This window comes from Aotus nancymaae, unplaced genomic scaffold (genome assembly GCF_030222135.1).
Source record: "Aotus nancymaae isolate 86718 unplaced genomic scaffold, 86718_ANA_hifiasm-v0.15.2.pri h1tg000029l, whole genome shotgun sequence".
Taxonomy (NCBI): Eukaryota; Metazoa; Chordata; class Mammalia; order Primates; family Aotidae; genus Aotus; species Aotus nancymaae.
The window spans coordinates 8,144,058-8,169,227 of record NW_026988442.1 but is presented as its reverse complement, the minus strand read 5'-3'; the positions used below and the strand labels follow the sequence as shown (position 1 = coordinate 8,169,227).

At 39.0% G+C, this 25,170-nt stretch overlaps 1 protein-coding gene across 3 annotated transcripts in view; it reads left to right on the top strand.

Moving 5' to 3' along the window:
* The window catches only part of ATRN (attractin), a 166,963-nt gene that overhangs the window by 100,533 nt on the left and 41,260 nt on the right, over nucleotides 1-25,170 (top strand). For all 3 annotated transcript variants that reach the window (XM_064382272.1, XM_064382274.1, XM_064382273.1), the window contains exons 19-24: nucleotides 2,364-2,501; nucleotides 5,959-6,052; nucleotides 7,838-7,890; nucleotides 9,497-9,591; nucleotides 13,260-13,338; nucleotides 15,173-15,330. In XM_064382272.1, coding sequence (XP_064238342.1) covers nucleotides 2,364-2,501; nucleotides 5,959-6,052; nucleotides 7,838-7,890; nucleotides 9,497-9,591; nucleotides 13,260-13,338; nucleotides 15,173-15,330 — 617 coding nt within the window. The remainder of the gene's footprint in view (nucleotides 1-2,363; nucleotides 2,502-5,958; nucleotides 6,053-7,837; nucleotides 7,891-9,496; nucleotides 9,592-13,259; nucleotides 13,339-15,172; nucleotides 15,331-25,170) is intronic.

Here is a 25,170-nt window from a genome sequence, read left to right as displayed (position 1 = left end):
GATCATGCAGTTTTTGTTCTTTATTTTATTAATACTATGTATTGCATTAATTAAGAATGTTAAGCCAGTTTTGCATTCCTCAGATAAAGCCCATTTGGTTATGATGTAATGTATACTTGTTTTTAATCTGCTGTTGGATTCTATTTGCTAGTTGGGGATTTTGTGTCTATATTCATGAGGGGGATATAAGTTTGTGGTTTTCTTCTTTTGTAATTACTGTCTGGCTTTCATAGCAGGGTAGTACTGGCCTGTTAGAGTAGGTTGGAACATATTCCTCCTCCTCTGTTTACTGGAAGAGTTTGTTGAGGATTATCATTAATTCTCCTTTAGATGTTGATAGAATTCACCAGTGAAATCAAATGGGCCTGGGCTTTTTCTTTGTGGGAAAATTTTTAATGATTAATATGTTGTTATAGATCTATTTAGATTTTCTTTTTCAGAGTGAGTCAGTTTTATTAATCTGTGTTTTTCTGGAATTTGTCTATTTCATCTCAGTAATCAAATTTGTTAACATACAGTTCGTAGTATTTTCTTGCAGGTTGCTCTTAGCTTAATATACAGTCTCCTATTTAACCTGCTAAAGATTTTTTTTCTCTTATTTGGTTTTATTTATTCTTTTACATTTTGCAAGGGCTCTAAATATTGTGAGTTTTTTTTAATTGCTTGCTCTTTTATATTGTGTATGCAATAATTTAAGCCTTGTTGAATGTACTAAAATTCATATTTTTCATTCTCATATTTCTTGCATTAACCCTTCCTTCAGGATTTGTTGCTGTGCATATTTATCCTGGTGGTATTTGGAGATTGAGAATTTCCTTGTACTGATTAATCCTCAAGGTTAATTTGTATTAATAACTAAATGTGTAGATCTGTCAATACTGGCTAGTGGTTGGGTCTGCTGAGCTGTTGTGAAGGTATGGTATGATGTCCTGGAAGACTAGCATGCCACCTCAGGACACTCGAGCTCTGGTCCACTCGGACCGTTGTTGACTGGTTTGTGCTCCTCCCTTATTGGAAGAAGGATGGAGCAATGGACCCGGGTGCCTGGCTGCATTTAGCATGTTCCTGGGTGTGCTAAGTGCCTCCCAGCCTTAGGTGGTAGGGCCACCTAAAGATAGCTGGCACATTGCCTTGAGTTTTCTTTCTTTCTCTTTTCTTTTTTTTCTTTCTTCCTTTTTCTGAGATGGAGTTTCATTCTTTTTGCCCAGGCTAGAGTGCAATGGCGCTTTCTTGGCTCACTGCAACCTCTGCCTCCCGGGTTCAGGGGGTTCTCCTGCCTCAGCCTCCCGAGCTACTGGGATTACAGGCACCTGCCACTATCCCTGGCTCATTTTTTGTATTTTTAGTAGTGACGGGGTTTCACCATGTTGGTCAGGCTGCTCTCGGACTCCTGACCTCAGGCGATCCATCCACCTTGGCCTCCCAAAGTGCTGGGATTACAGGCATGAGCCACTGCACCCAGCTGAGTTTTCTTTCAAACACTCAAATACTAACAGATATATAAACAAAACAAGTACAAGGCTATGGAAGGTTTCCAAGATGGTGAAAAACTACATCACATTGATCTACCAAGGCAGATCTGAAGAATCAGGTTTTGCTTACAGTGGTACAGGTTGTGCACTATGTAAATGTCTCCCCCATCCCATTCCCCCCAGCTTTCTATAGTGTACAGCCTGTGCACCTGTCCTGAGCAGTCCTCAGAGGTCCAAGCTTCACATACCTTTCTAGCTGTACAGTCTTATGTCCATTAGGAGTCTTAGTAATCCCACTTGTGGAAATGTTTATCTGTAAAGATGGTTATTTTTCTAATAATGAAAAATATAAAGCAAACTAAACATTATAACATAAGGGAATGGTTAAATAACTGTTAAGATTCATCAAAATCATTCTGCCATTTAAAGTTTTGTTTATAATTAATGTGGTAAAATAATTGTCATCTAAGTTAAAAGAGAAAAGTGAATATTAATATGCACATAATTGTGTAATACTATATAGAAAAATACCAGAAGAAAAGATATCAAATGTGAACAGTGGTCTTTAGGTGGTTGGATTGTATACGATCTTTCCCCATTCTTCTGTTTTTTAAATATATTATCATGAGCATACATTATTTTTTACAATAAATAACAACAAACATTTTTTAATATCACTATGGGCTTTCACCTTGCTGTGATACATTTCAATTTTCCTGGACTAGCTCATTTTTGATATTTTTATCTTATTTCTCAAATTAGTTTTTAGTGAGCCAGTTTTGGTGATTTATCAAAGATGACTTAACTACAGAGACAGTTGTAGATAAATCTTAGTGAACTTACTCCGTGCAGTTCTATGGGACAGACCCCTGGAAACTCTTTTTCTTCTAGCTTGCCAATGCAATGGCCACAGTAAATGCATCAATCAGAGCATCTGTGAGAAGTGTGAGAACCTGACCACTGGCAAGCACTGTGAGACCTGCATATCTGGCTTCTATGGTGATCCTACCAACGGAGGGAAATGTCAGCGTAAGTCAAAAAGGTTTACTCATGGCAAATCGGTGTGGAATGCAAAACTTCTGTTTGACTTGAATAGCTACGAGGGAAAAGCCACTTTGTTTTGGATACCACATTTCTTATTAAGTCATACTGGTCAGAAGCTCAGCTGAGCTGAAAGAAAGAACCAAGGTTTCAGAGTAGCTGGTTAAAGCAACAAGCCAAAAATATTAGAGTTAAGCGTCTGACCACATTCTGCAGTGGTATAAGCAAGGGGCCAAAGCCAGAGAAAGTGCCAACTTCCCCTGTTCCCTTTTCCTCCGTTGAACAGGGACAGGTCAATAATCAGGGATTAGCTCAGATATGGGGGTCTTGGGGCTCATCTCACTGAGGAGAGAGCCCCGGACAAAAGGTTCCAGCGGTATATGGAGCCTAAGGTTGTGGGGAGGGCAAGGCATAAGGGCTAAGAGTGGGAAAATCCTGGGTTGAAGTCAGAGTTGGGAAAGTGTCTTCCAAATTCCCCCTCCTCCCCGCATAAAGAGGCCTTGGAACCTGAAGAAGACCTCAGCCCAAGACCTCAGCTAAGAAGCCTAGGAATAAAGGCTCCAGGGCTAGGAATATAAATATGTGAAGGAGTGTGACCCATGATGTGGGCCTGAGTCCTTGACTGCAACTCTCTCAGAGCCCCACACTCAGGCCCTGCCCCAGGTATGCTATGGGGAGGGCAGCCTTCCTCCGGGGCAGCCGGGTAAAGCCTGTGTCATTGCCCATGGTCAGGCCTGAAAAACCACACACAGGCTTTTTAACCAAGAGCCAGACTCCTCAATACTTCTAGTGTATTTTAAAGATTTAAGTAGTCCCATGTTCAAGGAGGAGGTTGCAGTGAGCCGAGATAGTGCCATTGTACTCCAGCCTGGGCGACACAGTGAGACTCCGTCTCAAAAAAAGAAAATAGTCCCGTGTTGGTCGGGCACAGGGACTCAACGCCTGTAATCCCAGCACTTTGGGAGGCCAAGAGGGGTGGATCACTTGAGGTCAGGAGTTTGAGACCAGCCTGGCCTATATGGTGAAACCCCATCTCTGCTAAAAATACAAAAGGTAACTGGACGTGGTGGCAGGCGCCTGTAATCCCAGATACTAGGGAGGCTGAGACATGAGAATTGCTTGAACCTGGGAGGCGGAGGTTGCAGTGAGCCAAGATCACACCACTGCACTCCAGTTTGGGCAACAGAGTGAGACTCAGTCTCAATAAAAAAAAAAAAAAATAGTCCTGTGTTTCCCCAATTATGTCACATAGAAGCCTGTAAGCAATAGAACATTTTATTATGAGAACAAAAATGATACCAATAAACTGCTTTTTTTATTCTAGTTTCCAACTGAAAAGCATAATGAGTCCTGTAGTTGAAAGACTGTTCAGAGTTCTGAGCAAGAAAAATAAATAACATAGGGAACTCTTTACCTACTCCCCAGATCCCAACTCCAGACTCTTTGGCATGGTGCTTCAGAATCTGATCCAGGACCAGCCAGGAAAGAGGCAGTATTCTAGCTGTGTGTCTCTTACTCTCCCTGCGGTTCAGCTTCCTCATAATAATGGGATGGTTGTTGAGATGAAAGCAGTCAGAGCAGTACATGACACATGTTCTACAGGACACTAGTCAACACTAAGTAGATGTGGGCAATTCTTATTACCCTTCTAATGCCATTCCCACTACTCCTAAGTAAAAGTTCTTGCTCAAATTAAAAGGTACTCGGTAAAAATATTTTCCCTACTCTTTGTGAATAGACTTTATCCATTAGACAGTAACCAGAGTACCTAACATGTATCATTAAATATTTGTGAAGTACCTCTAGAGTGCCAGGTGCTGGGTGTGGGGACACAGACAGAGCTGCTGCCCCCAGAGAGGCGCTCTGGAAGTGACTGTCTTCTGAGGGAGGGCTGGTCTTGGCTGAGGTGCCTTGTCCACAGTGGCCACATTTGGAATCACCACAGGGCTCAGAATCAGGATCCAGTGCCAAGGTCAGCACTTTAGGGGCCCTCTAAAGATACAGGTGCTTTTATTATCCCCAAGATTAAGTAAACTGCCCAGTGAGATGTGGACAAGCTGAGAACCATGTCCGGTCCATGCTGACCTTAACTACTGGGCTAGTTGTACTTCCAGATGCCATTATCTCCACATCTGCAGCTGCCAACTGGAAGCATCTCATTTTCCTCTGTGAGATCTACAGGGCCTGAGTACAATTGTATAGAACTTAAAGTTTGCCTTATTTTTCAGAGTCCTAATCTACAGTAGAAAGTGTGGTGTTTAGAATATTGTAAACGGCACCAAGTCTTTGATGTTTTCTTCTTAAAATTCTGTAGTCTTTAGGTAAGGTTAGTAGCCATGATTTCTTAAATGCTTACTGTGTTTGAGACATCATACACGTATCATCACAAAACCCCTATGAGGATAGATCGTGTTGTCATCCTTATCATATACACAGGAAACAAACTCAGAAAGGTTAAGTAGCATGCCCAGATTGACAGAAGAGCCAAGTAGAGGATGCTGGATTCAAACCCAGGCAGATGGACTTAAGGTCTTTGCTTTTCACTAATACACTACACACCTTCCCCCAGACTCAACAGAGCCGCGAGTCAAACACTCATGATTCTGACTTCAGCATCCATTCTGTTAATCTCTGCACTATTCTGTTTTAGAGTTTTCTTTGGGTGATTTTTTCCCCCAGAGGATTTATTTTTAAAGTGTACTTCTCTCCAGCTGAATGCTTTTAATTTATTCACCAGCCAAATGGGGTATAAAGTGAAAAGGTGTTGAGCAAAAAGGCTTTCACTTTTTTCAACTGGAATATAATATTCACAGCTTATATTATGTTGGATGATAAAAGGAGAGATAGTGAGATGGCTGGAGGAGGGAGATGGGAAGAGCTGTTTTCTATAAAGGCAAAGGAGAAGGTGAAGCAAAGGTGGCACATCCTGAGGGCCCCTAAAGCGCCGACCTTGGCATTAGATCCTGGTTCTGAGCCCTGCGGTGATTCCAAATGGGACCATTGTGGAGAAGGCACCTCAGCCAAGACCAGCCCTCCCTCAGAGGACAGTCACCTCCAGAGCACCTTCGTGGGGGCAGCGGCTCTGTCTGTGTCCCCACACCCAGCACCCGGCACTCTAGAGATGCTTCACAAATATTATTGAATGAATGAAAGAATCATAGCAGTGAAAAAGTCTGTTGAAGAGATCAAAATAGTGATTGCTTCAGAAGGCAGTGGGACCCAGCATTCACTTTCCTCCTGTCGTTTGACTTTGGTTCCTTTAATGTTACCTATACTTCATTATCATTAACTGAAAAGTCATGAATCTTACCCATTCAATACTCTTACTTCAGTCTGTCTTTCTACTGAACTCACTTCAGAAAACATTGCTTGTTTTGGAAACAGTCTCCAATAGTCAGAACCCTTTAAGGCAGTTGTGACCTCTGTTCCTTTTCTTTCTCCGCAGCATGCAAGTGCAATGGTCATGCGTCGCTCTGCAACACCAACACGGGCAAGTGCTTCTGCACCACCAAGGGCGTCAAGGGGGACGAGTGCCAGCTGTGAGTACCACACTCCCTGTACCACTAGGGAGGACCAAAAGGCTGTGCAGCTGCCTGAACCCCACCCTGAGAGCCACCCCCTTCCCTGTATCTTGTTGCTGTGGTTTCTGAGGGATCCCTGGGTTGATTAGTTTGAAATCTTACCCATTCTACTTCAGACAGGTCAACCCCCATACTGAGGAGGTCATTGGGTTAGCAGCAATTCCTTAATGGCTCTTAAATTCACATTTTTGTTTGAGTGATACTGACATTTCCTCACATTTCCTGGGTTGTTCATTTGGATTCAGCAACCACTTGATTTTTGTCATGTCAAGAGATTATACCCTTTCCCAAAGAGTTGGAAGAGCTAATGTTTCGGTGATGGCATTTATTCGGTGTTTGGTTGTCTGATTGTGGAAATGATCCTTTTTGCCTTTAACATCTCCCATTACTCTAGCATTTTCCTTAGTGACGTGTGTCAGGCATCTTCCTGGAGAGAGTTTGGAGTCCCCATCCATTAGAATGCAGGTGTAGCAGCATCAGACATGTTTAAGGTTTCAGACCTGGTGCTGCCTCCACTGAGCAAGGTGCTCTTAAGGCAAATCACTGTTCTCCCCATCTGTCAATATGGGACTAGCAATAACTGTTTTTGGTGTCCTTGTAAGTTGAAACAGGAAGGATAGTTCCTCAATCAATGTCTCACTGGGAAACCTCGTAAAACGCATGCATCCACATTTACTCATTCTCAAGAAAAGATTGAAAGTGTTTAGTATCAAAACACTGAACTGATTACTCATTGCAAACATTATTATTTCTTAAAGAACAATAGTAATAATGCTACCAGTGATTGAGACATCATACATAGTGCTATTCAGCAGGGATTGGTCTATCTACTTTTATAGTTCACATATACGTTTACTAGTTTCATGTTGCCCTAAAGCCAATATATGAAGAAAAGTCTAATCCAAGATTAAATTTAACACTTAGGTCCACATTCCTTTAAAAAGAAAAATGTGATAGAGAAAAATTAATCACTCTTGCCCTCAGTTAGCTGATACAACAAAGACATGAGGGGACGTCAAGTAAGACTTTCAAGTTCTTTCAAGATCACAGATGTAGGCAGGTGCTTATCATCACCCTGGCTGAAGGGACACAGCATGCCTATCTTAGCCTGCCTGGGAAAGGCCGTCACCAGCTTCCCCTCTTCCTCTTCGTGCATAGCTGTTGTGTTTACCTAAATGGCTTCATGAAGTGGGGGACTGGGTTTTGCTGATGTTTATAGATGATATCTATGGGGACACTGTTTACTGAGTAGAACATATTTTTTTCTATAGACTGGTCAACACTTGTTCCAGGGTTTAAAAAAGCAGTGATTCTTGGTGTTTAGTCTTCTCTCACTTGTGTTAAAGAACAGAATTTGTTTATCCATGGAACATAGGAAAGAACTGAGAAATGAGTTCATGAAGTATGTTTTGACTGCACTTTTAGAAGAATATGTAGTCCACACAAAATTGAAAATGTGTTTTTCATTATAATAAATAGGTTTATTACATTCAGATTTCTCTCATTGCTTTGGCAAATGCTTGTCAATTGTCCTCATATAGTTGGCATGTGAAATGCTGAGCAGTCAGTATTGAAAATTCATGCATGCTCTTCGGAGACTACTTGAGCTGAGTTATGGTAAGGATGCAATTATAATGACTCCAGACACTCTGTACTTTATATAAAAGGATCTGCTTGGTTTTAAAATGAATTCGGTTTCTGTTTTACGTAGCAGTAAAAAATAGTCTTTGTTTTTTCCCCCAGATGTGAAGTAGAAAATCGATATCAGGGAAACCCTCTCAAAGGAACATGTTATTGTAAGTGGTTTTGCAATTCTTATTTCTAGAGCAAAGTAGTTCAGTAAAACTTCATTGTTTGTTTTAACATGGTTTGAGAATGGTAAGTGCTATAAGACTGTAGCAACCACCCATGAAGTGTTCCCTGATTTGATATGTTTACATTCTGTTAAGTTGACTACATATAGGAGAACTATTTTAAGCTGTTTTGATTGTGGTTGGGGTTCATGTTAATGTGTTCATAGCAGATAGCAGGAAAGAGCAGAGAGGCATGCATCTCCGCCTTTCCATTAAAACCTTTGGGGTCATCATATTCATGTTTCTCTTAAAACCTTTGGGGTCATCATATTCATGTTTTAGGATATAGATTAAAATTTGAATTCTTACAATATAGTTGAAGTTTTCATCCTTCTGTCTGGAACTGATTTGTGTTAACCACCTTGGAATGAAAGGTGAGCCTGGCAAAGTGACCAGGTTTTTATGGGTAAATGTGTTTTCTCTTGTGGGAGAATCCACATGGTAGACCAGAGTATGAGACCAGAAAAAAGGAGTTAATGTTATGGCATATCCGTTGTAATTATATACCTGCTGTACTGGTTGAATAACATCCCCTCAAAATCCATGTCCACTTGGAACCTGTGAATGTGACTTTATATATATATATATGTATAATTTATTAAAGTCACCTGTGAATGTGACTTTATATAAATATATGTTTTTATATATATTTATTTTTTATATATTATATATTATATATAAATATGTAAGTGTATATATAAAGTCACATTCACAGGTGACTTTAATAAATAATAAATATATATATTGTATAAAACTTCTAAAGGAAAACAAGAGAAAAACATCTTGACCTTGGGTAAGGAAAAGTTGTTAGGTATGATTCTAAAAGCATAATTCATAAACAAAAAAGTAGATTAATGAAACTTTATAAAAATTTAAAACTTATAGAAAAAAACCATCCAAAAAACAAAAAGCCCATACTAGAGAAAATATTGACAAATCATCATATATTTGATAAAGAGCTTGTATCCAGAATGCAGAAAGAACTCTTACAACTGAATAAGAAGATAATTCCAATTAAAAACAGGCAAAAATTTGAAAAGACATTTCATGAAAGAAGATACTACAGTGGCCAAAAAGCATATTAAAAACTACATTATTAGTTATTTGGAAAGGAGATATTAAAACCACAGTCAGATACAGCCCTAGAATGATTAGAATCCAATCATAATCTCATGTCTGCTTCTGCAGTCAGTCTGTTGCAATACATCTTTTTGGTTAAACACGTGAAAAAACCTGGCCTTACCAGACATGTAGTTGGAAAAGAGTATAGGAATACCCTTTTAATAGCCTTTGCAGATAATTATGGATGTTATTTGATATTATGCTGAAGCTGGACAACTGGTCATTTCTTTAAAATGGTTTGATGGGTTAACACAAAATGTTACTGCCCACAGACTTGATTTTCTTTGAGGAACCTGGGTATAGGTGAGTTAAAGTGCTTTCCTTCTTACTTAATTTATAAGGACAGCAGTCTGTATCTCTAAAGACCTGTTCTGTTTTGTGTGTGTGTGTGTTTAGTTTTTAAATATGCATTTCTTTCTTTCCATAGATACTCTTCTTATTGACTATCAGTTCACCTTTAGTCTATCCCAGGAAGATGACCGCTATTACACAGCTATTAATTTTGTGGCTACTCCTGATGAAGTAAGATTTTTTTAAGTCTTCCTATTTTGTTTTGAATTTGTTTCGATCTTTTTCTTGGTCATTATGGTTAGAAGTACTGCGTTAGCAGTGCTCTGTAGACTGGAGTACATGAGAATATCTCTAGAGGTATAGCAAAGAAATATTAGAATCTTCATTATCTCTTTTCTACGTAAAAGGCAAGAGTGGTGTTAATAAGATTTACCAGGATCTTAGACACAGACCTCTGTTGAATCTACACATACTTACTCTGCCTGTCAGCCCATCACGGCCTCATACAGAAAGGGGACTCCACCATCAGAGGACAGACACCAGAGCCTGGATTTACTCTCTCAAGAGTGATGAGAGGCTTAAAGACACTGCTGATTGAAATGGCAGTGATGCAGGCCCAAGCAGACAGCAAAGGAGAGGACACTCCTCCTAGAGTGAGTTCTTAGCTTCATTAGGAGGCAAAACAGCAAAGGCTTAGTTGGGTCCAACAAGAAGTTAGCCAGGAATAATTTAAATTGTTAAAATATGTATGTTTAATGTGGAGTTTTATCTGCTGTCATTAACGATGAAGCCCAGCATGCCTTAAGGTATTACCTAGTGGTAGAAGGAAGCCCACACCGTGTGACATTTAAAACTGAAGCATACGCATCACAAAGATGCATCAGTACAACTTCTTCAATGAAATATAAAGCCATGCAATACCCACTTCAGTACTTAAAGAAATTTTGCTAAACTTGATGGTAAATTATTTAGGAACTTCTTGGAGGTTTCTTACTTCTCATGAACATACACAAAACCATTTACCATTACAAAATTCCATTAACAATAAATGTGACAAATAATACATGGGAGTTGGGGAGGGATAGCATGGGGAGAAATGCCAGATATAGGTGAAGGGGAGGGAGGCAGCAAATCATACTGCCACGTGTGCACCTATGCAGCAACCTTGCATGTTTTTCACATGTACCCCAAAACCTAAAATGCAATAAAATAATAATAATAATAATAATAATAATAATACATGGAAAACAATAGGGCAGGAAGCCAAAGTATATTGCTTTGTTAACAAGTGTTATCTATAAACATTGCTAAATTTAATTTTAAAAGTAGAACAAAGTCTATAGTGTGGCATGTTTACTGTACAATTAAATGAAAGTAGGATTTGTTTTTAATATTCTATTTCAATGATAAAATTAAGAAAAAGTGTACTAGAAAAGATACATTCTCAAGAGTAAATTGCTTTTTAAGTAAAAATAAATTAAATGAAAATATTTTATGGAAAAACTGTAGGTATTAATATATCATTTGAGTGGCTGTATTGACTGGAATTTTTTTCTTAAAGATTTTAGAATAAGATTATAACAAAAGTACCACTGCCTCATAAGCAAGTGTTTGAAGTGCTCAAAATCTTTCAGGATGTAATTGATGCTATTAATTTGATTAAAAAATAAATATAGTAGAATCTTTGTAATACTTCTTAACCAGGCGGGAAGCAACCAAGAAAATATTTGGACCTTTCTGGATTTCACTGTTTATTTTATGACAGAATACTTAGTAGTTAGCCACATGCATATGTTCTTTTATGAAAGCACAAGGATTTCAAGTTTGTTGATTCTTTCTGTGGAAAGACGTATAGTTGACCCCTGAGCAACACAGGTTAAAACTGTGAGGATCCACTTATACGCAGACTTTTTCAACCAAGCGTGGAACGAAAATAAAGTATTTACGAGATGTGAAACCTGAGTATATGGAGGGTGGACTTTTCATATGCAAGGGTTCTATGGGCAGACTGCAGACTGGAGTATGTGTGGACTTGGGCATGCTTGGGGGTCCTGGAACCAATGACCCACGTATACCGAGGGATGACTGTAATTGTTACTTATGTGCTGCCAGCAAATACTAAATACAAATAAGTAAACACTTGATCTGTCCTTTCAAAATGAAGGTGAGGTCTTATCAGTAAATGAGAAGGTAAATACTTTGTGAGAGAAACTTCTAGTTTAATGATCACATTTTAAAAATAGCTGTTTAGAAATGTTTCCATTGATGTGATTTTGTGGCTATTAAAATGATCAAAACAACACTCTTAAAAATCTTATTCTAACCTCTCTTAAGATCTTTTAAAAATTTCAGGGCTGGGGCAGTGATTTAAAAATTTCAAGGCTGGGGCAGTGACTCACACCTGTAATCCTAGCATTTTGGGAAGCCAAGGTGAGCATATCACCTGAGGTCAGGAATTTGACACCAGCCTGGCCAACATAGTGAAACCCCTTCTCTACTAAAAATATAAAAATTAGTCAGGCATGGTTGAAGGCACCTGTAATCCCAGCAGGCTGAGGCAGGAGAATCACTTGAACCCAGGAGGCGGTGGTTGCAGCGAGCTGAGATTGCGCCACTGCAATCCAGCCTGGGGGACAAGAGCGAGACTTCGTCTCAAAACAAACAAACAAAAAAGAATAATTTCAGCACAATTGAATTCATCTGTCAAAGATAAAAACATAACATCAATTAGTTTGCAAAAATAATTGACCCCAGTTAAGAGATTTGCTAGTGAAATTTCAGTGAAAACTAAAAATTAATGTTATAGTTTACCTAACATCACCAACAGTTCACTTCCTCCATTGGCTTAACAGATTCCTCAGCGATATCTTTATTAAACATTAAAACCAAGAATCAGCCCTGGCACAGTGGCTCACACCTGTAATCCCAGCACTTTGGGAGGCCAAGGCAGGTAGATCACGAGGTCAGGAGATGGAGATCATTCTAATCAACATGGTGAAACTCCATCTCTACTAAAAATACAAAACTTAGCTGGATGTGGTGGCATGTGCTTGTAATCACAGCTACTCAGGAGACTGAGGTGAAAGTATCTCTTGAACTCAGGAAGCAGAGGTTGCAGTGAGCCAAGATTGCGCCACTGTACTCTAGCCTGGCGATAGAGCAAGACTCCGTCTCAAAAAAAAAAAAAAAAAAAAGAAGCAGAATAAATTAAGTTAGATTAGCCCTGTGAACTGCTGTATCTCTAAGTGGTAGACAAGGTTTTCAAAACTTAAGAAACCATACTCAATCATATTTCTCTTGAAATAACATTTTTAGTAAGAGAAGAGTATTTTTCAAATCATATAAAATGAATTAAATAATAAAATTATTTTTTAAATTTAGTAAATTTCAGCTTTATGTGCTTTTTTAAAGGCTGTTTCCAGTTTTTGAGAAGTTTTACACTGTATCTAATCTATGAGTTCAGAATTACAGGGCTTTCAGTTGTAAATAAATATAATTTAGGGCACTTAATCAAGTGTTTTACTGATAGGCGTGAACTTCAGACATTTGAAAACAGCTACCCAGAGAATTCTTAGGAGGCTGATTCCCCAACACAGGTCAGAAGATGCATATCACTGTGCTCTGATAGGGGCCTTTTAAAAAGGTACTTTCTCAGGCAGTTAGGTATTCGAGAAAGCATTAAATTACATATACTTTTATGGGAGGGGATGAAGTTTTATTGGGATATATTGCTTGTATGAAGGAAAATTGGTTAAAAATTTTTCTGTGAGTTTCTCTAAAGACATCATAAAATATTTGTGATTAAGAACCTTTGGAGTAGTAAAATTTAATCATTACTTTATTTTAAAATCTAGAAACTGTTTATAATTAATTTTCTAATAATTTGTACCTCTCATCAGCAAAACAGGGATTTGGACATGTTCATCAATGCCTCCAAAAATTTCAACCTCAACATCACCTGGGCTGCCAGCTTCTCAGGTAAAGACACACCTAGACAAGACCCCCCCAAATGGAGGTATGATAGATTAGGAAATGTAAAATTGGAACTGAGAAAGAGAGCTCAGGAGACAGATTGGTTTGAAACCCACCCTTGCCACTTACTAGCTGTGAAACCTTGAGCAAGTGTCTAAATAACCTTAGGATTATTTTATTCACTGTAAAGTGAGGATAACAATACTTACCTCTTAGAATTGTTGTATAGATTAAATTAGGTTGTACCTGCCAGAGCTTGCTGTGGTGTCAGGCTCAGTGTGTGGTTACTACCCTAGGCCACCACCACCGTTTCTGTTCTTGCTGTGACCACTGGCACTACCATCATTGTCTACATCCATGCTTCGGAAGTGAAAAATTCAAATGACTCATAGTTTCAGTAAATGAAAACATTTTAAATAAAATGAGATTTTAATAGCTCCAGAGAAATGTACTTTGAGAATTAAATCAAACTCTAAAAGCACAGCTCGTGCTGTCTATCTTACTGTGATTCACTGAAGATCTGCTGTACAGAAAATCTACTAACGAAATAAAGGATGAGAGAGCCAAGTGCTGTGGCTCATGCCTGTTATCTCAGCACTTTGGGAGGCCAAGGTGGGGCGGATCTCCTGAGGTTAGGAGTTCAAGACCAACCTGGCCAACATGGTGAAACCCTGTCTTTAAAAAAAAAAAAGAAAAAGAAAAAGTCTGAATTAGCAGAGTATTTTTCTAGAGAAAGGTGACATCTCCAAGCATGTGAAAGATTTGCAATGAGCCGGACGGTGGCTTATGCCTGTAATCCCAGCAGTTTGGGAGGCTGAGGCTGGATCACTTGGGATCAGGAGTTCAGCCTGGCCAACAGGGTGAAACCTCACCTCTACTAAAAATACAAAATTAGTTGGGTGTGGTGGCTCATGCCTGTAATCCCAGCTACCTGGGAGGCAGAGGCAGGAGGATTACTTGAACCTGGGAGACAGAGGTTACAGCCAGCTGAGATTGCACCATTGTACTCTAGCCTGGGCAACAAGAGTGAAACTCTATCTTAAGAAAAAAAAAAATTGCAATGAGTGTCTCAATGAAGACGTGATAATCTGGGCTCTAGTCACGGTCTATGTCAGACATGGAAAAAAGTCCTTTTTATTAATCTTTATCGGCACTTGAATTCCTGGCTGAGGGAAACTATGGAATGTTGAAGGACTGGGAATAGGATAGAGTTATACCAGATTAGAGGGACTTAAATACCATAGTAGCTGGCAGTAGAAGGGAGGACTGAGTGACCCCTTGAGCCCCTCCTCCCTGCTGCTGCAGGTTAGGCAGTGAACGGTACATCAGCATTCCTGGCATGAGTACCTGGCTCATTGCCCAAGAGGTGTAAGGGGAAATGCAAAGGAATTGAGTACTGTGGGCAAAGTAAATGCCAGTGTCTGTTAATAGGATTCTAGTGGTATCTGTATTTCCATGACTGCATGTGTTGCCTGTTTCGGGGTGGAGCAAGAGTAGAAGGGAGTTACATGGGTTTCTGGTAAAACCATTTTGGTTAGGCACATAGGCTTATATATTATTAGCCTGCCCAGCTCTAAATCTTGTCTCCATTTCTTGCTGGCTGTGTGACTTCAGGGAAGTTACTTAATTTCTCTGAATCTCAATTTCCAATCTGTAAGTGAAGATAATAGTAGGGCAGCTGCGAGGATTAAATAAGATTGAGCTCTTACAGGCTGTTACTGGAAGACAGGAAATGCTTGGTGAATGCTATTATCCTTATTGTTAATGAGGCCAGATTCTGTTCTCCCTGAAAACACCCCCAAAAAATGTCTCTTCTGTTTCATTTATTTTCTTCTAACAGCTGGGACCCAGGCTGGAGAAGAGATGCCTGTTGTTTCAAAAACCAACATTAAGGAGTACAAAGATAGTTTCTCTAATGAGAAGTTTGATTTTCGCAACCACCCAAATATCACTTTCTTTGTTTATGTCAGTAATTTCACCTGGCCCATCAAAATTCAGGTAAGAAGAGCTTTTTGGTCTCATACCTGCAAAGATGGTGAAATCTCTAAAGACTAAATTTGCTAATTTAGAGCTTGTGGTAAATGAGGTGTGCAATGTGGCTTTGCCTTTGTAATGTCTATGGCAGAGGAATGCTGAGCACATGCATGCTGCACAGAAGATTGGAGTGAGGATGGACTGTATCAGTCATGAAGGATATTTACAAAAGCACTTTTGAAAGTTACCATGTAACAGCTTTGGTCATTATAAACATGGTCATTTTAAACATAGTTACTTCTTCAGTGGGCACTTGCCATGTTAAAGCCTGTAGGGCTACACAAAGAGCTTCAATTCTAGAGTAAGGTGGATGTAAGTGAAACAAACCCACATAAGTGAAAGCCAGAGTGTGGAAAGTGACATCAAAAGATCCTAGAAATGCTATCAGAGTTTAAAGGAGGAGAAATGGGGAGACTGTGTTGAAGAGCATCAGCCTTGTAGTCAGACAGAGGTGGTTTGATTCCTGGCTCTTACACAAATCATGTAGCCTTTCCACCAAGCCTCCAGTTCTCTGTGCATGTGACCTGAAGGGTAGTTGTAAGGGGCTGTGCGGCTGTTGCAGTGTCTTGTTGTCAGCCTGCTCCTTTTCTCTGTTCCCAGGGGGCCAGTGTACTCTCTCTTGTCCAAGATCCATGGCCCCATTTTAGCTTTTTATACTCATGTCCCCTGGGGCCTTGCCTCAATACCTTCTGCTTCTTACCTTTTTCATTTAGGTGAATGTGGAGCTTAGGGGTAGGTGGGCTTTCAGGGACTGGTTCACCTTTAATCGTGGAAGCTTGGTCACTGGACAGAGGCTGTTGCCATTTGCCAAAGTTCAGAAGCATAATCAACCTCAGAAGCAAGTCATCACAAACATATGAAAAAAGGTTCAACATCACTGATCATTAGAGAAATGCTAATGATCCACAGTGAGACAGCATACAGTGAGACATCATCTCATACCAGTCAGAATGTCTATTATTAAAAAGTCAAAAAAAGAACAGATGCTGGCAAGGCTGTGGAGAAATAGGAATGCTTTTACCCTGTTGGTGGGAGTGTAAATTAGTTCAATCATTTTGGAAGACAGTGTGGCAATTCCTCAAAGACCTAGAGGCAGAAATACCATTTGACCCAGCAATTCCATTACTGGGTGTATATCCAAAAGAATACAAATCATTCTGTTATAAAGATACACGTACATATATGTTCACTGCAGCAGTATTCACAATAGCAAAGACATGGAATCAACCTAAATGCCCATCAATGATCAACTGGATAAAGAAAATGTGGTACATATACACCATGGAATACTATGCACTCATAAAAAGGAATGAGATCATGTCCTTTGCAGGGACATGGATGGAGCTGGAGGCCATTATCCTCAGCAAACTAACGCAGGGACAGAAAACCAGGTACCACATGTTCTCACTTATAAGTGGGAGCTGAATGATGAGACCATGTGGACACATGGTGGGGAACAGTACACACTGGGGCCTACTGGAGGGTTATGGGGAGGAGGGAGCACATCAGGAATAATAGCTAATGGATGCTGGGCTTGATACCTAGGTGATGAGATGATGTGTGTAGCAAACCAATATGGCACATGTTTACGTATGTAACAAACCTGTACATCCTGTACATGTACCCCTGAACTTAAAAATTAACAACAAAAAAAAGCAAGTCATCACTGACCAATTGGGATGCCTTGGGATTGTGACTAAAGAAGAGTTTATCTTTCCATTCTGGAAATATGGAGGACAAAAACTATGTTGTACTTTTTCTCACCATCCCCTCTCCTTATCCTTCTCCATGGTGTAAGATTTGTTAATCCTCTCATCAGCATCTCCCTTTGCCCTTGCATAATTCCTGCGTCCCTTCTCAGTCAGTCTTGTAAGCATCAGCCACACTTCCTATTCCTGTTTCCTCTCGTCTATTACACATCTGCTCACAATGGTCTGACCTCTTCCCTCACCACATCCTGAAACTATCCTGTCATAGTGGGCCCCAGAGATGGAATTCTGAAGTCCCCTTCTCTCATTGCATGACTTTGAGTCATCATCTTTCTTGTCTTCTGGATTTTTCTTTCCCTTGTTCTCTGGCCAGTCTTTAGGGAATCCTCTTCCTTAAACACTGGACTTGTCTAGGATTTAGACCTGGTCCTTTTCTCTCTTCACTCTACGGTTTTCTGCATGTGGGACTTGTAGTACCACGTCTATTCTGTTGATTCTCAGTGGTGCCTCCAGACCAGCACTGGCAGTTGCTACCTGGACAGCCCTACCTGGATAGTCAAAGCTCCCTGCACTCGGTGCATATTCCTTCTTGTGACCTTAGCCCCAGACTTCCATGCTTCCTCTTTCTGTGAACAGCACCACCATTCACCCTGTCACACAAGCCAGGACCTGAAGATCATTTGCATTCCTGGGATAAACCCAACTTGGGCATGACATATTATTTCCTTACTTTACACATTGTTGGATTCAGTTTGCTAATATTTTGGTTAGAATTTTGTATCTATTTCATGAGTAAGAATGTCTGATAATTTTCCCTTTCCTTGTTATGGTTTTGATGTCATGTTAAACTAACCTTTAATAATTATAGTTTAAGGAGTTTTTTCTTTTTCTCATCTCTGGAGAAGATGTAAGATTATAGTTAACTGAACCTCAAGTACTTGGTAGTTCTCTCCTGTAAAATCATTTGATCCTAGTGTCTTATTTATGGAGATATTTTTAGCTGCTAGTTCAGCTTCTTTAATAGTTATAAAATATTTTGAATTTCCTCTGTTTGAGTCACTTTTTAATATTTTTTCTAGGTATTAATTTATATCATGTTTTTAATATATTTTTTAATTTTATTTTTAAAATTGATACATAATTGTGTGTTTTTATGAGGTACATGAGATATTTTGATACATGTATAAAAAGTATAATGATCAAATAAGGCTAATTAGGATATCCATCACATCAAACATTTATCATTTCTTTGTGTTGAGTACATTTCACATCTTCTTCTATTTTGAAATAGTGAATAAATTATTGCTAACTATAGTTATGATGACTATTGTGCCATTGAACACTAGAACGTATTCCTTCTAACTATAGTTTTATGCCCATTAATTAATCTCTTTCTATCTCCCCAACTGCCCAGCTGCTGGTAACCACCATTATATGCTCTACCCCTCCGAGATCAGTTTTTTTAGATCTCACATATGAGTAAGAAAACATATATGTCTTTCCGTGCCTGGCTTGTTTCACTTAACATAATGACCTCCAGTTCCATTCATGTTGCTGCAAATGACAGGATTTCATTCTTTTTATGGCTGAATAATATTTCATTATATAATGTATACCACATTTTATTTGTCCATTCATTTGTTGATGGACACGTGGGTTGATTCCATGTCTTCACTGTTGTGAATAGTGCTGCAGTAAACATTCAGAGCATGCAGTATCTCTTCAGTATACTGATTTTCATTCTTTTGAATATATACGCAGCAGTGGGATTGCTGGATCACTTGGTGGATCTATTTTGAGAAACCTTCATACTGTCTTCCATAGTGGCCATACTAATTTACATTCCCACTAACAGTGAACTAGCATCTTCTTTCTCCATGTCCTCACCAGCATGCGTTACTGTGTCTGTTTAATAATAGCCATTTTAACTGGGATGAGATGATTTCTCATTATGGTTCTGATTTGCATGTGCCTGATGATTACTGAAGTTGAGATTTTTTTCATATGCCTGTTGGCCATTTGTATGTCTTCTTTTGAGAAATGTCTATTCAGATCATTTGCCCATTTTTAAATCTGATTTTTTTTATGTTGAGTTGTTTGAATTCCTCATGTATTCTGGTTATTAATCCCTCGTGGATGAATAGTTTCCAAATATTTTCTCCCATTCTATAAGCTGTCTCTTCACTCTCTTGTTTCCTTTGCTTTGTAGAGCTTTTTGGCTTGATATAATCCCATTTGTCTATTTTTGCTTTTGTTACCTATGCTTTTGAGAGCTTACACAAAACATCTTTGCTCAGACCAGTGTCGTGAAGGATTTTCCCAGTGTTTTCTTCTAGTAGTTTTGTGATTTTAGGTCTTTCGTGTAAGTCTTTAATCTATTTAAATTTGATTTTTGTATATGGTGAGAGAGAGGGATCTAGTTTTATTTTTCTGCATATGGATATCCAGTTTTCCCAGCACCATTTAATGAAGAACCTGTCCTTTCCCCCACTGAACATTCTTGACTCCATTATTGAAAACCAGTTGGCTATCAATATGTGAGTTTATTTCTGGGTTCTTAATTTTGTTCCACTGGTCTGTGTATCTGTTTTTATGCCAGTATCATGCTGTTGTGGGTACTGTAGCTTTATAGTGTATTTTGAAGTAAGGTGATATGATGCCTCCAGTTTTGTTCTTTTTGCTCAGAAATGCTTTGGTGGGCCAAGCATATTGGCTCACTCCTATAATCTGAGCACTTTGGGAGGCCAAGGCAGGTGGATCACCTGAGGTCAGGAGTTCAAGACCAGCCTGGCCAACATGGCAAAACCCCGTCTCTAATAAAAATACAAAAATTAGCTGGGTGCAGTGGTGGGTTCCTATAATCCCAGCTACTTGGGTGGCTGAGGCAGGAGAATCTCTTGAACCTGGGAGGCAGAGGTTGCAGTGAGCCGAGATTACACCACTGCACTCCACCCTGGGCAAACAGAGCAAGACTCTGTCTCAAAAAAGGAAAAAAAAAATACTTTGACTATTTGGGGTCTTCTGTGGTTCCATACAAATTTTAGGATTGTTTTCTCTATTTCTGTGAAGAATGTCATTGGTGTAGAGATTACATTGAATCTGTAGATAGCTTTCAGTAGTATATTGTTTTCACAATATTAATTCTTTCAGTCCACAAACATGGTGTCTCTTCCCATTTTTTTGTGACTGCTTCAATTTCTCACATCAGTGTTTTATAGTTTTCCTTGTAGAGAGGGCTTTCACTTCCTTGGTTAAATTTATTCCTAGGGTTGTTTTTAGAGGTTTTAAAAAAAATCTATCGTGAATGGGATTGTTTTCTTGATTTCTTCTGCTAGTTTGTTGTTGTTGTATAGAAATGCTTCTGATTTTTGTGTGTTGATTTTATATTCTGCAACTTTACTGAGTTTATCAGTTCTAAGTTTTTTGGTGGAGCTTTTAGGGTTTTCTATGTATAAGATTATATCATCTGCAAATAGGGACAATTTGACTTCCTCTTTTTCAATTTGGATGCCCTTTATTTCTTTTGCCTAGTTGTACTGGTCAGATGTGTTGATAACTTGTTGATGCTGTCCACTAATCTTCACAGCATCTGTGCTCATGCAACCCTTTTTTGTATTCCAATGTTGATAACAGCATTATTCACAAAGCTAAAATGTGGAAACAACCCAAATACTATTAGTGGATGAATAAACAAAATGTAGTGTGTATGTATGTGTGTGTGTGTATATATATAATAAAATGTTATTCAGCCTTAAAAAGAAATGAAATTCTGATACATGCCACAAGACAAGTGAACCTTGAAAACATGCTAAGTGAAATGAGCTAGTTGCAAAAGGACAAATTGAATGATTGCACTTACGTGCAATATCTAGAGTACACAAATTCTTAGACACAGAAAGTGGATTGGAGGTTACCAGCAGCTAAGGGGAGCAGGAAATGGAGAATTACTGCTTCATGGTTATTACAGAGTTTCCCTTTGGGGTGATGAAAAAGCTTTGGAAGTAGGTAGTGATACTGGTTGCACAAAATTGTGAATGTAATTATTGCCACTGATTTGTACACTTAAAAATGGTTAAAGTAATAAATGTTATGTTATATCTTACTATAATAAAAGTATTTTAAAATCATAGCAAGATGTTTTTGTAGATATAAACAAGCTTACTCTAAAATTTATATGAAAATGCAAAAGTTCTACAATAGCTATAACAATTTAGAAAAAGAAGAATAAAATGGGAAGAATCACTCTACCCAATTTTAAGGCTTACTATTCAGGTAGAGGGGTAGGCACATAGATCAATGGGATAGATTGATCTATAGATATCAGAAATAGAACTACATAAACATGTCCAACTGATTAGGATTTGATTTTGTTTTTGGTTTTTTTTTTTTTTTTTTTTTTTTTTTTGAGACAAAGTCTCACTATGATGTCCTGGCTGATCTTGAACTCCTGGGCTCAAGTAACCCTCTCACCTTAGCCTCCTGAGTAGCTGGACTTACACCACCACACCAGTTCCAGCTGATTCTTTTTTTTTTTTTTTTTTCCTGGAGACAGGGTCTCACTTTGTCACCCAGGCCAGAGTACAGTGCTGTGATCACAGCACACTGCAGCCTCAATCTTTCTGGCTCAAGTGATCCTCCTGCCTCAGCCTCCCAAGTAGCTGTGACTGTAGGCACATGCCACCATGCCTGGCTAATTCTTTTCTTTTATTTTATTTGTAAAGATGGGTTCTCCCTATGTTGCCTAGACTGGTCTCAAACTCCCGGGCTCAAGTGGTCCTCCCACCTTGGCTTCCCGGAGTGCTAAGATTACAGACATTAGCCATTGTGCCCAGCCCCCAGCTGATTTTTGACAAAGGCGCTGCAAAGACAATTCAATGAAGAAAGGACAGCCTTTTAACAAATAGTGCTAGATAAGTTGGACAACTATAGGCAAACAAAGGAATCTCTAAACCTCACATCTTATACAAAAACTAACTCAATATTGATCATAGATTTAAATGTAAAACTATAAAACTTTTAGAAAAAAATATAGGAGAAAATCTTTGAATCCCAGGACTAAGCAAAAGATTTTTAGACTTGATACTAAAAACATGATTCATAAAAGGAAAAATTGATAAGTTAGACCACATAAAAACCAAAAGTTTTTGCTCTGTGAAAAACCTTGTTATAAAGGTGAAAAGGCAAGTTATGGACTGGGAGAAAATATTTGCAAACCATATTTCTCGGAAAGCACTTGAATCTAGAATATAAGAACTCTCAAAACTCAATAGTAAACAAACAATTCAATTAGAAAATGGGCAAAAGACATGAAGAGACATTTAACCAAAGAGGATATGCATATGGCAAATAATGACATAAAAGATGGTCGGCATCCACAACTATTAGAGAGACCAGGCACAGTGGATCATGCCTATAATCCCAGCACTTCGGGAGGCCAAGGCAGGTGGATCACCACTTGAGGTCAGAAGTTCGAGACCAGCCTGGCCAACATGGCAAAACTCCATCTTTACTAAAAATACAAAAATTAGCCAGGCATGGTGGCACATGCCTGTAGTCCCAGCTACTCAGGAGGCTGAGGCAGGAGACTTGCTTGAACCCAGGAGGCGGAGGTTGCAGTGAGCTGAGATTGTATCATTGCACTCCAGCCTGGGCAACAGAACAAGATTCCATCTCAAAATAAAAATAAAATAACCATTAGAGAAATGCACATTGAAAGCACAATAAGATATCACTATACCTATCAAGATGACTAAAATTAAAAATAGTAATAACACCAAATGTTGGAGAGAATGAGGAAAGATTGGATCACTCATACATTGTTGGTGGGAATACAAGATGGTATAGTCACTCTGGAAAATAGTTTGTCTGATTCTTAAAAAACTAATGTTATACTTACGGTATAACCCAGCAATCGCATTCCTAGCCATTTATCCTAGAGATATGAAAACCAGTGTTTTGTCGCAAATATTTGTACAACCGTGTTTATGGCCCTTAACAGCTTTATTTATAATAGTCCAAACTGGAAGTAAGCCAAATACTCCTCAACAAATGAATGGTTAAATAAATGATGCTACATACACACACCATGGCATAATACTCAGCAACAAAAAGAAATGAACTATTAATATACAGAAACACAACAATTTTGATAAATCTCAAGCAAATTTTGCTGATTGAAAAAGAAAATCTTAGAAATTTATATACTGCATGATTGCATTTATATAGCACTTGAAAATTTTAGATCTTGTATACCTATACACATACTGAATATGTATTCTGAAGCTTCAAATTTCTCTGACTTCTTAGGACTCTGATCTCTAGACCCTCTTTTAAAGGAGCTTATCTGATTAGGCCAGGCCCACCCACACACAGGAGGAGGGAAGATACAGGAGGTGGAAATCTTGGGGGTATTAGAATTCTCCCTGCCATAGGCTGCATTTGGAGTGGGGCTTGCAGGGGTTTCGGTTGTTTCTCCGATCCGAAAGAGGTTGAGCTCTAGGCTCTAGTCAGTATAATTTCAGTTTGGCAACATCTCCTGACACTATTAAGATGTAGATGATAATACATTTGTTAGGTTATCTTCATGTAAAACACTTGATTAGGGTTTTACTAAATAAAATTTATTGACTCATTTTAGGTTGAAATTGTTTTTGTACTTCTATACCTCTCTATATTCTGAATCTAACTGAACATCATGCTTTGTTGCTTATAGCTGACAAATGATTAGTATTTTAAGATTCGTAGTGAAAATCTTGACTTACACTGCGGACACTTCCCAATCTGTGCATATAAGCAGGCTTTTGTGCTGGAGATAGCTGTGCTTGTTGCCAATGCTAGTTTTTTTCCTCCTAGTTCTCTATTGCTCCACCCTCTGAAAGTCACTGAAATGGTTTTAGAGCTTTCCTTCTAGAGGGAGCACTTCCCCACACTTACTTCTAAGAAGTAATTTTAAGTTTTAGAATCAAGGAGATGTTGGTTTTCTTCCTGGTTTTTTGGTGCTCCTTATCTGAGCTGGATCACTAACTTAAATTAAGATCCACTTACAAACACTGCATTTAGGAGCACTTGTGAAAATAAATGATGGCATACTCACAATTTAATTTGCCAAGCTCTCCTTGAAAATGCAGGTAAGTTCTGTTGCAAACATGTCTTATTGCTGTTTGGTGCAAATGACTGCACTATTCACTGTGACTAGACCCATGTCATCATGTGTTCTCATTGTCCTCGCATGAGAGCCTGGTTGACACTGGTTCTCTCTGTGCTGGGGACCGTTTCTGGCTGTGCGCTGTGTGGAGGGCTGAGCTGGTGTCTTTCTGGGTAGACACATGGTGTTCTCAACAAGGGCTGCATGTTTCTTTCTTGCTATTTTTTCCCAAGAGCCTTAGCTTTTCTAGGTGTGTAGCATGGCTCTTAAATACACACATTTAGCAACTGTGCGGATTCAGTAAAAATGGAGAGACTTATTTAGAGTAGGGAAATGTCTAAATAGTGCAGTGTAGGCCATTCAGTTAAATTTCAGTATGGCTTTCAATGCAGGCAAAGCCGTTTTGCCTTTGATTCTCACTTTTTAAAGCAAAATAACTGAGGAAATCTAATTCTCTACTCAGAAATTTGTGTAAGCATTGGGGCTTTAAAAATGATAATACTAAACTCAAGTTTCTTCACTCCGAACCAATCCCAGGATTCTTTTCCATAATTAGGAACAGATCAAAACCTATAACTGCTGAGGGAATTTGAAACTGACTATAAAAACCTTTGTAGATGCAGTTAAAAAACAGTATACTCCAAGAATGTTAACTTAAAAAAGAGAGAACAAACAAACAAAACCCACAGACTGAAAAGTCCTGTTTCTAGGAGGGTGGTGGGTGTGTTGGGGCTGGTTGTGCCTGTTTTCTGATCGGTTGTTCCTGTGGGTGAGCACCCTTCCCTCTGCCCCTGCTTTCTGAAAGCTATCCTAGTTGTTCTCCCCAGTAAGCGAGGGCTCAGCTGGCTTCAGCTGTGTCCATAGTTTCGGGGGGTAGGTGTTCTAGATAGAAGATGGATGAGCAGACGGTGTGTATTGTGAGGTGGGCAGGTGGGGTGGTGAGGCTCTGGC